Raw genomic sequence first — 13,868 nt, 5'->3', positions numbered from 1 at the left:
TTTCTTCAAAATCTTTGTGAATCCTCTTTTTTAACGTTTCTCCAATCATTTAAATATATCCAAGAGCAAACACACACTACTAAAAAAACAGCATTTTTCGATCTCAAAAAATCGACCTCAGTTGAGGTCGGTAAAGTCGTAATATTTATTTTTTAAAATAAACCGACCTCGTGAGGTCAGTAATAATATACCAAAATTTTAAAAAATAATGGACCGATCTCGCTAGGTCAAAAATTTATTTCATGCTAAATATATTATAATTTTATTTTTAATTTAAAAGAATATGGATCTCACAAGATCGATATTATTTTAAATTAAAAATAAAATGAGGTCGGTATAATTACTTAGTCTACTAAAATCAAGACAGATGAAATTAAACCCGTCTCTTTCCCATTTCTCTCTTTTCCTCTCACCGTCTCTCCCCCCCCCCCCCCCCCCCACCCCTCTCTGTCTAACCCTAATAACTCCGGCGACGTCACCATCATTCCTGCCAGTCGCCGCCGCCGCCGTTCCTACCCAGCTGAAAAAAGCTTGTTTCAGATATGACATTGAAAAAAGAGTTTACCTGATTGACTAAAAGCTCTCACACTTTCTTCACTTCATTTTCCCCATATCTCACGCCCTTCTCTTCTTCCAATGCTCTCCACCTTCATTTTCCATCTTCTGGGTAAGCCCTAACTTCTCCTTTGATTCACTAATTTCTTTACCAGACTTTCTTGAATCCTTCTAAGAAGAACAGGGTTTTGCACCATTCTCAAATGATTCAGTTTTTTATTTGGAGTACCTTTTTCTTAGAAATAAGCTAATAGTGGATTGCAAATGAGAGGTATTTACTTTTGTTGATAGGGTTCCAACTCTGGTAAACTTGCTAGTTGGTACTGCAGTTAATATTTTTGTTATTCATTTGGAAGTTAAGGACTCAGTATGAACTCTAGTGCATTTGCTATCTGTCTATTTCATTTTCTAGATCTGAGTTAGTTATATATTCTTTTGCAGTTTTCTTCCCTTAATTAGGAGCTGCAAACCCAACTTCTCTGATGTAGTGCCTCTTTTAGTGTTTTCCTTTTTTCTGCCTAATATGTCTTGTTTCTCTATATGGCTGACAAATGAATTGAACTTGCATAGTTCAAGAGAAACGTGTAACTTTTTTCTCTTAATTAATTTAGTCTGTTGCTATATACGTATTTCAATTATGTGTTGGTGAAAAAGAAAGCAACGTTATTAGAGATAAATCCTCTGGACGGGGATTGTAGAAACTCCCTGAATCAAGTTTAGAAACCTTCGGGTATTATTATCCGAAGAATGGTTTCCTCGATGAATGATATTAGTTTTGTGTCTTGCCCCTTTTTCATCAGCATCGTCGAATTTTGTTTTTGCTCTGTTTGTGCTTTTTTTTCCCATAAGTAAATGTGCACTCATTATTAGCATATCCAGTGGTGTAGCCGCATAGACAGAATGGTGCTCAATTGAACACCCTTTATTGTAAAATTATAATGTGCATATAGGCAAAAATCATTTTTTATACATATGTATTAAATCTTGAACATCCTTAATGAAATTTCTAGCTTTGCCACACATATCCATTTCTAATTGTTCTATGTTTAGTTTAGGAGCATCATTATTAATCGTCATGTGCTTTGCCCGTTCAAATCTACATTTTTTGTTCTCTATTGCTTTGCTCTTGGAACTTGAAGAAATATTACACCATGCTGCTATAAATTCTGCAAATTAGTACCATGCTGCTTCTGTTTAGGACCTGCAGTGCTTGTGTTTTGAATGTCTGCATTTTCCTTTTCTTGCACCTGATTCTTTGCATTCCCAGTTGCACTTGACACCAAACTAATGTGCTTCTGCAAATTAGTACTACAAGTAGTACCAAGCTGATGATTAATGCTACTACTCTCCTGAACTTGAACTTTAAGACTTGCATTATCTACAATAACCAAGATGCCTCCCTTACTGCTTGTATGATCTGCAGGTGGTTTGTTAAATTCCTGACTGCCTGCAGTTGTTTTGGATATTTCCACATATCTCAACAACTTTAGATGGAGATACAAAGTTGTTCTCCTCATTAGCAAGACCTGCAGGTATCTCATTTTGCTGTTGCAAGTTTGCTGAAGTTACTATCCTAATAGAAAAAACACAGGGAAGATGCATAAAAACCATTTCACAGGAACATAATTTTCTTTGACAAGTACCCACAAAAACAAAAACTTGATCTTTTTTGGTCAGGCAAAACTATACAAACTGCTCAGTGGTCTGATTTCTTTGCTTAAGCTATGGAAGATTGCATAGCATCTAGATGATAAACTTCCAACAATAATGTATGATGTTTCCGTAACTTGGTTCATCTGTTCATGTTTGTTTTTGGTGCCTTAATGTAACTTCACTAAAAATTACTTTCAACAGACTAGCTGACCCCATACTTTTCCTTTATTCCTTGTTTCTGCTATTTTACATGAATTTTTGTGAGTATGGAATTATCGCTTGATTTAGTGGTTTCTAGTGTTACTTGCCATAGAGTGGTCAAGGATTAATGCCCACTACCTCAACTGTGTAGCTTTGTTGGATTGTACAACTTTAACACCCTTGTGCTAACTACATAGAAAATATGTAATATTAAGGTGGGATAAATAGGTAGTGTTACAGTTGTTTTTGCAGGGAAAAGATTCCTCATTTTGATTGTTTGGCTGGTTACTATTATTGTTGTCATTGTGGGAAGAATAAGGTCAAAAAAAGATTCCTCATTTTTTTTTAATCTGCCACTTGCTTGCATTTATCTTCAGAAGTTGGGACTTGAGTTTCCTCATTTTTATTGACTTCTTCATCAGTGGATTTATTGTAGTATGATGGTAAGGGTTATATTCAAATTTTCTTGCAAAGCTGTCTTTTGACTGCTTTTCAAGAATAATTTTTGGGCTTATTCTGGTGTATCTATAAAGCTTCTGCTTTGTTGGTTTAAAGAACTACTATCTCTTTTCCATCTGTTTGGTGCTTGTTATTGCTATTGTTGATAGTGTTATGGTCAAAGTTTGGATCTTTTTTCATTTCTTTAGGGACTTTAAAGTTATATGATCTATATGTAAGAACTTCATTAGAATTTGCTTGGAAAGCTACCAGCTTTTGACTGCTTTCAGGAAAGTTTAGGCTTATTCTGGTTTGGTTTTTTCTATGAATCTTCTTTTTTCTTGGTTTAAAGAACTCTGTCTTGCTAATTGGGGGATTTACTTGAGTTGGGAAAATTGTTTTTGTTTCATACATTTTCTCAAAGCAAATCTTCAGTCTCGAAAGTCTTGATATTTCTGCTATTTTTTGAACTATAACTACTGCTTTTCTAAATGCATATCAGTTGTCTTTGAAAATGGGGACCTTGATTGACTATAGTGCACTCATTTAAGATGAATTAATGGACCCCTCTATCTATTGATTTGTTACTATTTAAGAAAATTATCGTTTTGTGGACCAACAAGAAATCTTCTATATCTGTCTCTTTGGACTTACTTTTTCTTGCTTTTCTCAAATTTAAAATGAAATCAGTAAAAAAAGATATCTGCACCAATTCTTGGCATTCATACTACTTTGCCTTTTCATAGAAATATACCTCTCCAGCTGGGTCCTCTCCCAATTTTTGTTATCATCTTTTGAGAAATAAGACTGCTACACTATGCTGAAGGTACTCATTTGGTTTGTGCCTATACCTTTATTCCATCTTCCTTTTGCATTTCCATGTCATTTAAAGAAAGATGGTCCCATGCTGCATCAAAGGATTTAAGTTCAGTACATTTACCAAAAATTATTTTTACTTTAAAAATCAACTACACATATCTTAATAAATCTTGATACAATAATGTATAAAAGGAATTAATGTGGTTTCGAAACCATTTAATATAAGAAAATTGATATTTTTGTAACATTCTTGGCACTGCAATTTAGTCAACAGTTGGTCCAGGAAATTTTAAGGCAGGTTTGTTTTCTGTTGGCTATGTGAATTTACTTTTGGGATGGCCCAAATATGATTGCTTTAGATGATTTTGACCTATCATTTTGACTTTAAGATCTAATATCTCTAAATGCTACTGAAACTACCAAGTTGACTATTGTGCCCTTGTTACTGTATGTTCCATCTTCAGTGATAGGAGATATTGTAAATTTAATAACTAAATTTCCTTTTATGATCTGATGTATACCTCTTAAATAACTGATCGTCCATTCTATGTCCTTAAATTTCCAATTTAATTAACCTTTCGCCAGCATTTACCAGATACTCTTAAATTTTAGTCTTCTGAAAGGAACATAGAGCGTTATCATGCTAACAGCTTAGTGAAACTCAAGCAGTGAGCTAGGAGTGTCATAGCCTACGTCTGTCAAATAAATGTCTTGCTTACAAAATTTTACCTATAATATTCTTGAGAGAATCGAAACAGTAATATTTCCTTCTGAATGCAGGAGCTGGGGAATAATTTCCTTAACTATAGCTTATTTCTGGCAACTCTATACTTTATGGATCCTTGTTCAGCTGCATGAAGCAGTTCCCGGGAAGAGATACAATATATATGTGGAACTTGCACAAGCAGCTTTTGGTAAGAAAATCAAGTTATAAATTTTTTAGCTACCAACTATTCAAAGTTGCCTGTCCAATCTAATTATCTCGTTCTATTATCTCTGCTCAATTTATATCCTATTTAAGCATCTCAAACCTCACTTATCCGATACGTCAAACTCCATGTCTTTCAATTCATAAAGTTAGATTTTTACTAAATATAGAAAGGTGTCATTCTATTTGTGACTGACTAAAAACAAAAGAGTGTCACATAAATTGGGACGGAGGGAGTATTTTCATTCACTACCACTATTAGAATACTTAAGTCCAAATGAATATCTTAGACTCTGTGACCAGTCAAACGGTGTCCCCATGAGATGTATGAAATGATGATAGAGTTATTTAAATCCTACTTGTTATTTTAAGCGTAAGGAAATGAACATAGTTTCACTTTGCTTGCTAACATTGCCAAAATTGTATTCACTTGCACTTTCAGGTGAAAGACTTGGGGTTTGGCTTGCTCTCTTCCCTATTGTTTACCTATCTGCAGGGACTGCGACAGCTTTGATTCTCGTAGTAGGTGAAACCATGAAGATGTTCTTTCAAATTGTTTGTGGTCCGCTCTGTTCATCGAATCCTTGAAGTCTTATCAGTCTAATGAGTTCTGTTTCAGGCATTGTTTTATAGATAAATGCAATTGCAGTGATCCATAAATTTGGTCACATTGAATTGACTGATATAGAAGAACTGTAATGTCTATGTCTTATTTCTCATTATTGTTGATAGCAAGTGCAACTGTGGCCTTATATTAGTTTCTGCGCAACTGTTGGAATCATTTCTTGTTATGGAAATATCTCTGAAAAGAAGAGAATATAATTCTTGTTTTATATGTGTTGTAATAGTAGCTTATTGTTTTATGTATTTATAGTAGTTTGGTGTATTATTGGCAGCTATTTGGGCTCGTTTTAGTTGAAAGTAAAATTATTTTCATCTTGACAGAGAGGCAGCTGGAGTAACAACTAGGTTGCTACAATTTTTTTTTTTGCAGAATACCGACCTCATGAGGTCGGTTATGGGCAAAATTTACCCAGAAATTGCTAATTACCGACCTCATGAGGTCGGTTTTCTGGAAATTTTTTCCAGAAATTGCAAATTACCGACCTCATGAGGTCGGTTTTATGCATAATATTCCCAGAAATTACAAATTACCGATCTCATGAGGTCAGTTTTATGCAAAATATATCATATATTCATATAAATTACCGACCTCAGGAGGTCGGTAAACTCATATAATTATATTATTAATATAATTTACCGACCTAATGAGGTCGGTATTTTATTTAATTAATATCTGGCTAAAAAAACTTTACCGACCTCATGAGGTCGGTTTTTTGTGACCTCATGAGGTCGGTAATAATTCCGACCCACTGTTTTCCGACCTGATTTTGAGGTCGGTTTTTGGCCAAAACCGACCTCATGATGTCGGAAATAGCCATTTTTTGAGGTCGGTAAAACCTGTTTTTTTAGTAGTGATATTTGTTATTATAAGTCTGTAAGTGTAACTATTGTGATAGTTGATAATGAAGGTCTAAATATAGGTAATAGGTGACCAAAGATAAAAAATAAAAAAAAAACTGAAACTTTAAAGCAACCCTTTATGGGTTCTTTAAGAGCAGCAATTATCTTGTATTTGAAGAATTGATCGTGGGGTGCAGTACCCATTTCTGGGTTATTTAAAAAGTATTTGTTTTTTAGTTTTTGAACATAGCATATTTCACATAATTAAGAGAGTTAAAGAATGACTTTATGTTTTTTAACCTAATACATACATGAGGGAAAAAAAAAGGGAAAAGGTCAAAAGAAAAAAAAAGATAATTGTGTTTCTTGATAAAAAGGAAACATCATTGTATGTTTATTTAGTTGATTTAGCATATTGCTTACTACTAAATTTGGTTCGCGCTTTGCACGGTCACAGAAAACTTTACGTAGTAAGTTACGGAATAAGTTTTCCTTATTCTTGAACATTCAAATAGTCAATTTGTTTTACAACTACTAAAATATCTTCAAATTTACTAAAATAAATAGTTTTAAATACAAACTTATAATTTCAATTCAGAAGTCTCTAATAGAATTTTTATTTCAAAAGCGAAGCGAAAAATTAAATTCATAACATAATCGTATGAAAATATAAATTACCATAACATCATCACACCAATTTTTTTTATTCACATAAGAAATATTTTTTCTAAAACAAAATTTGAAAATATTTATCGTAAAAGAAAGTCAAAAACTTTTTCCTCTAGTTTTCATCATTATTTTTTAACTTCATTAAAAAATTAATTTTAGGTGGATTACTTTTTTTGTTACTCTACCCTTTTAGTAAATGTATAATGTAGGTAAATATATTTTTGTACATAATTGTATTGTTTATAAGTGCATTCTTTATATATGTCATAAGTTAGAATATATAATTGACTTTGAAAGATTTCCTTAATCTAAGACTAAAGGAATAAAAAGACAAAATAAGGAAAGTAAGACAGAATTAATAAACTTCCAAACTGAGGGAATGCACAAGAACACAAATGGACGTGAATAGGTGAATGAGGAAATCAAAATAGGGAGATTATGTAAAACCTATCTTCTCTCCTTTTATTCCTTTTTCTCTTTCCATTTTTACCATTTTCATTCCTGCTTTTTCCTCAAATTTACTCATCACCCCTCTTATAACCTTTGCAAATTTTGGCATAATGTTATTTTTACTACATTTTCTGTTAATATTTTCTTGGCCCAGATTTTCGCTTAAAGTCAGTAAGAATTTTACTCCTAATTTTATGCAAAATCTTCTTCCTCTTTTCTTATATATTTTTTACCATATCAATACTTCCATATACATCCTATAAATTTATCACATGTAGTATTATTTAAAGGAGTCTCAAAAACAAATAAGAAGAAAAGGAGGAGAAAAGTACTTCCATCAACTCTTTTGTTAACTTTATTGTATATTCTTTATTGTATATTCAGTACGAAAACATAAAATACGTGCATGAAATCTTAAATACACTCTCCTCCGCTACGTACCCCATCAAATTCATCTCTACCTTTTTCGCCAAGCTTTTATCAATATCTCATTTATCCTCATAATATGTCTATTCATATATTAAAGTTGACGCAATAAATTGCTAGGGCAGGCTTGCGGAAAACAATCTTTCGCTTGTGGTTCTTTTCCTATCTTCTTGCTACTCCTTTGAAGGGAAAACCTACACACACACAAACACAAAAAAAAAAAAAATGGTGAGACAACAATTTCATATATAAAGCCAGAAAGAAGCTAAATAGCTTGAAATCAATGGCTACTAGCTTTCTATTTATAGGTTCGACACTTGCTCCTGATATATATACGTTATCAATGTCAAATTAATGAGATTTAATGGGAAGGAAATGTGGATATTAAAAAAGAAAAATTAAGTTAGTGATACAGCGGAGAAAGGATTTGATAAAGAAGGAATTGAACGTGGGTGTATAAGAAATAAATGCTACTCGAATAATAAGGAATGACATAAATAAGGTGTATTTTATTTATTTTATTTTTACAGATTTTCTAGATAAAAATAAGGGAGAAAAGTAAAAAAAAAAATATGAGAAAACCATGAATGCTACATAACTGATCTTTTGAGATTTATAGTAGAAAGCAAAATAGGATTAGACTATTGGGCTTCTATAGTTATTGCAGTGTTATAACGTGAGGGAGTGAAAGAGTTTTAACCTCTGTTAATTAACATGAAGCATGTAACAGCAATGGGAAATAACTGAAATCTTTAATTCTTTTGGATTTTTTTAAAATGAAGTAAATGGAAAAATGAAAGGAAAATGGCAAAAAAAAGATAAATAGGTTTCTTGGCCATAGAGAGGTGCCGCATCACCTTGTATATGCCTAGCTTTATAATATATATTGATTTTTACTCATACTCTGTCAAATTATAATTTAAAAAGATGTCGAATTCACAGAGATTGGTTTATCTATTCTACAGACGTTTCTTATTTTAACTAGTTCTTGGACACATGCGTTGCACGTGTATTCCATGCTAATGAGTACAAACTTCTTAAAACATTAGAAATAATATTAGAATAAGTGTGTGATGAATTGCAGAAAATTTGAAAGGGAAGAATACATTCTCAAATTGATGAACAATTAGCTTATACGATCAACGTTTATTATTGTTGCAAAGTACAATCTAACCAAATATTACTAAATGAAATTGAAAGGATATCCTTTGTTTTCAAGAGAGAGAAACATTTCTTGAGCCTTTTTTTCTATTACTTTGGTCGGAGGGTTACTATTATATTTTGTAGTTGTACACAGTGTATAACCTTTCTTATTTAGTTCTTTTAGTATATCAAATATTCAATTATCTGATATGTCAACAACACATATTTAATGTGAATATGAGCAACATCACTTATGATTACAAATACTTCACGAGGTTGGCGTGGAAGTTAGGCTGGGTGCTCAGGCCATCCAAAAGAAAAGTAGTTTCAAGTACCTTGGGTCTATCATGCAAGGCAGCGGGGAGATTGACGATGATGTCACACATCGTATTGGGGTAGGGTGGATGAAATGGAGGCTAGCTTCCGGAGTGCTATGCGACAAGAAGGTGCCACCACAACTTAAGGGCAAGTTCTACAGAGTGGTGGTTAGACCGGCTATGTTGTATGGGGCGGAGTGTTGGCCAGTTAAGATCTCTCACGTCCAAAAGATGAAAGTTGCCGAGATGAGAATGTTGAGATGGATGTGTGGGCACACTAGGAGCGACAGGATTAGAAATGAGGCTATTCGGGATAAGGTGGGAGTGGCCTCGGTGGAAGACAAGATGCGGGAAATGCGACTGAGATGGTTTGGGCATGTGAAGAGGAGAGACATAAATGCCCCAGTGCGGAGGTGTGAGAGGTTAGCCATGGATGGTTTCAGAAGAGGTAGGGGTAGGCCAAAGAAATATTGGGGAGAGGTGATTAGACAGGACATGACGTAGTTACAGCTTACCGAGAACATGACCTTAGATAGGAGGGTGTGGAGGACCCACATTAGGGTAGAAGGCTAGTAGATAAGTCTCATTATCTTTCCTTATTAGTAGGCGCATTAGCGCATTATAATTTCTTGTGCTCTGATTTATGTTATTATTTGCTACTTTCTGTACTTTGATTACTCAATTTTATCTGTGCCGCTTTCGTTATTTGCATTTCCATATCGCTTTGAATTCCCTGATTATCCTGTTTTACTGTTAAGCTTGCATTATTTCATTGCAATATCGTTTTGAATCTTTTAACCTTATCTGACTCCCTTTTTATGCTTCTATTGAGCCGAGGGTCTCTCGGAAACAGCCATCCTACCTTGGTAGGAGTAAGGTTTGCGTACATTCTATCCTCCCCAGACCCCAAGATATGGGATTCCACTGGGTTGTTGTTGTTGTTAACATCCGCCTTTTTGGCATATGTATCAAGAAGTTGTTGTCGAATAAAAGTAGTGTTTTTTACAAGTTGTATGAAAATTCGATTAACATATGTCTCCATTAGAATGGCGCGCGCTAGTAGATCATTATCAACTCCATGTTGTACACCTGCAAACGAATTAGCAGTTATTTGTTAAATTGACATATATAAATCAGAATTGTACGTATAGGTTCCCTTTGGAACCATAAAAAGTAAATTGTAAATTAATATAGGTTGCCTTTGTTTGATTCAAACATGTGATTCTTATATCTGTGAACTTATTACCAAAACAAAAATTGTTGAATATATTATATATATATATATATATATATACACTTAAATTTTAAAACCTTTCACCTAAAGATACTTTTAGAGTATTTATCTGGAATTTGCTTATAATTATGACGGATTTGATTGATGGGTTATTAATTTGCGCTGCATTTCTTTATGTAAGATTTTTCCAGCTATTTTCCTTATTCACAAAGAACACATGATGTGGTATTTTTTGTTTTGCCATCCGTTCCGTCTTTCCTATTTCTATTTTAATAAATGCAAAATCTTATATGTGAAACAAACAAAGGAATCACAAAAAATAGACATACTTTACCATGATGCAATAGGTTGTGTGAAGATAACTCCAAATTTGGATTAGAGAAATTGATTAATAGTGAGGTTGCGCGATCGACTTAATTGTTGAAAATTGAATTCTGAGAGAAAGACACGACTTGCATATTGGATAATCATATTTCTACATGTTAAATTGTAACACCAGATTAACCTTAAATAATAAATGATAATCTAACAGTCATTTGAATGGAGCGGATGCAAATTGTTTACGCAAATTGGGAATGCTAATCGCCCAACTTTCCCAACCAACAATGGCTTTTTATTATATATTTACATGATAAAAATATTCCAATTTCAATATTATGTGCATAACTTTTCTAAAAATTAATAAAATACAAATTCATGTATGTTAATTCGTATAACTATCAAGAAGGTATTCTAAAGAATATGAAAATTCGCAATTGAAAATGGTGTAGTGTTAGACTATGTAAATATTTAGTCACATATATTTTGTAATCTTCTATTTTAGGATAGCGTATGTTAGAACTATATCAGTCAAATTAGTTCCTAATTTGTAGCCTACAATTATGTTGTAAATGCTGTATATTAACCTATTCAAGAAATGAGAATGATGACGGCAAATATTCTCTTATATGGTATCAGACTAGGTCTCTCCTAAAACCCTAGCATCCTAAAACCTAGCCGCTGACCACCTTTTTCGTCTTCCTCTTCTTCGGCCCTTCCTCCTCCTCTTCTCCATGGCTGACGCGTCCAAGTTGCACCCTGCGACTACAGTCACCAACATCAAATCATGCATTCCTATTGTTCTTGACTATGAAGGAAGCCAATACAATAACTGGGCTACCATCTTCAAGCTCCATTGCCGAGCAAACTTGGTGATCGACCACATACTATCTCCTGCCTCCCCTACCGTGCCACCACCGGCAACCGCAGCCGAGAAACTTGCTACAAAGGCTCTATGGGAACGGCTAGATGACATCGTTCGTCAATGGATATATGGTACAATATCAAATGATCTTCTCAACACGATCATTCATCAAGAGGACACCGCAGCCGAGGCTTGGAATCGTCTTGTCCATCTCTTTCAGGACAACAAATCGGCTAGGGCTCTTGTTCTTGATGCAAAATTCACCAATACCAAATTGGTGGATTTTCCGAATGTGAAAGCATACTGCACCAGGCTAAAAGTTTTTGTAGACAATCTCGCAAACGTCGGCCACAAAGTTTCTGACGAACGACTTGTGCTTCGTCTTCTGCGAGGGTTATCGGAAGAATATAAAACCTTTCGAACGACGGTGCAGCACCGTACTCCTCTCCCATCTTTTGACGATGTCCGGTCGATGCTCGAACTTGAGGAAGACAGCCATGGCGAGGACACCATTCACGACTCTTGGTCGAATATTGCTCTCGTTTCCCACAATATTAATCCTCATAATTTCTCTGGTAATGGGCAGCCCAACAATTCTGAAAATACCTTCAACAATCGAGGAAATTCTCACAATCGTGGAAAGAAGAACAACCGCGGTCGCAGCGGCGGCAACCGCAACAACAACCGCGGTGGCAGCGGGAATGGGCAAAGCAGCGACGGGGGCAGCCGGAACAACGCCCAGGCCAACCAGCCCGCCGCGTCGTAGCACCAGGGGGCTACTGCCCCGTTGTGGTTCTTTCCACCGTGGGCTGCCTGAGGGCCACAGCCGTGGGCCACCCCACCGTGCCCGTACCCCACTGCTGGGTGGCAGCAGCCTCGCGGCTGGCAGCAGCCACGCCTAGCCCCGTCACAACAGGGAGTTCTAGGTGCTCGTCCTCCACAGTCTTTCTACTTGGCAGCCCCGTCATCACATGGTGGGTATGCGCCCATGGATATTGATCATGCTATGCACACAATGTCTTTGAATTCGCCCGATGACAACAATTGGTACATGGACACCGGAGCCACATCTTACATGACCAACTCCCAAGGTACTCTCTCGTCTTACTATCAATTGAGCAAAAATAATGGCATTGTTGTTGGTAATGGTAACATGATTTCGATTCGTGGTTATGGTCATACATCCCTTCGAGTAAATCCCTCCTTAAACCTGAAAAATGTTTTACATGCACCTAAACTCATCAAAAACCTTATTTCCGTTCGTAAATTTACTATCGATAATATGGTTTCTATTGAATTTGATCCTTTTGGCTTTTCTGTGAAGGATTTACGGACGGGAAGCAAACTCATGAGATGTGAGAGTTCGGGTGATCTTTATCCATTCTTCAAAATTTCATTCGCACTCAGTTTGAAAAAGAAATCAAAACTTTTCAATGTGACAACGAGCGTGAATTTGATAATGGTCCTTTTTATAAATTTTGGGAACAAAACGGGATGCTTTTCCGATTTTCTTGCCCGCACACCTCACCCCAAAATGGTAAGGCGGAACGGAAAATTAAATCGATAAATAATATTGTTCGTACACTCCTTGCCAATGCATCTATGCCCCCCTCCTATTGGCATCACGCCTTGGCCATGGCAACGTACCTACACAATATTCTCCCTTCTAAAATCTTAGCATATAAGACACCCACTCAGATTCTTTATCAAAAGAATCCATCCTACTTTCATCTCCGAGTTTTTGGTTGTCTATGCTTTCCTCTCTTTCCGTCCACACAAATTCATAAGCTGCAATCTAGGTCCACTCCGTGTGTTTTCCTGGGGTATCCTTCTAATCATCGGAGGTACAAATGCTATGATTTATCGAACCGAAAATTAATCATAGCTCGGCATGCGTAGTTTGTGAAAACTCATTTCCATTTTCACAAATAAATAGTACATCTTCTACCTCATATGAGTTTTTGGGTGATGATAATTCTCCATTGAGAATACATTTGTTGCATGACCAGGCCGCTGCTCCGCCGCCTGCAACCCACCACCCGAGCTCACCCATCTCCCCTCCTCCCTCGTCGCAAAACCCTCCCGCCACCCCAGGTGCCCGCCAGCTCCTTCCCAATCCTTCCGCGGTCCAGCCAGCAGTCCCGCCACTGCCAGCCCCTCCGTCTCCCTCGCTGCCAGCCCCCCACCACGGCAGCAGCCCCATCTCTGCCAGCCCCCCACCCGCTCTTCGCATGACTACACGTAGTCAACATGGGATATTTAAGCCGAACTTGAAATACCATAATCAAGCCTTAAGTGTCACCAACAATTCCATCTCCCCTATTCCCCGGAATCCAGTTGGTGCGCTTAATGACCCGAATTGGAAAAATGCTATGCAAGATGAATATA

The 13,868-nt window shown here is 35.9% G+C and overlaps 1 protein-coding gene and 1 long non-coding RNA gene across 3 annotated transcripts; both read left to right on the top strand.

Annotated features, from left to right (window-relative positions):
• The first annotated feature begins 436 nt into the window (after positions 1-436).
• Positions 437-5,427, top strand: LOC132641842 (uncharacterized). Of its 2 annotated transcripts, none has more exons than XR_009582996.1 (4): positions 437-667; positions 1,979-2,087; positions 4,447-4,580; positions 5,037-5,427. It is a non-coding gene; the product is annotated as an uncharacterized LOC132641842 (long non-coding RNA). The 2 variants fall into 2 exon arrangements; XR_009582998.1 differs by having other exon boundaries at positions 437-826.
• A 5,922-nt stretch (positions 5,428-11,349) lies between these two features.
• On the top strand, positions 11,350-12,246 carry LOC132639893 (uncharacterized). The gene has a single exon (XM_060356278.1). The coding sequence runs from the start codon at positions 11,350-11,352 to the stop codon at positions 12,244-12,246; it is 897 nt and encodes a 298-aa protein (XP_060212261.1).
• Positions 12,247-13,868: the final 1,622 nt, after the last annotated feature.

The sequence above is a fragment of the Lycium barbarum genome, chromosome 5 (assembly GCF_019175385.1).
Source record: "Lycium barbarum isolate Lr01 chromosome 5, ASM1917538v2, whole genome shotgun sequence".
Lineage (NCBI taxonomy): Eukaryota > Viridiplantae > Streptophyta > Magnoliopsida > Solanales > Solanaceae > Lycium > Lycium barbarum.
The sequence above is the reverse complement of the archived record's forward strand: the minus strand, read 5'-3'. Positions and strand labels throughout refer to the sequence as shown.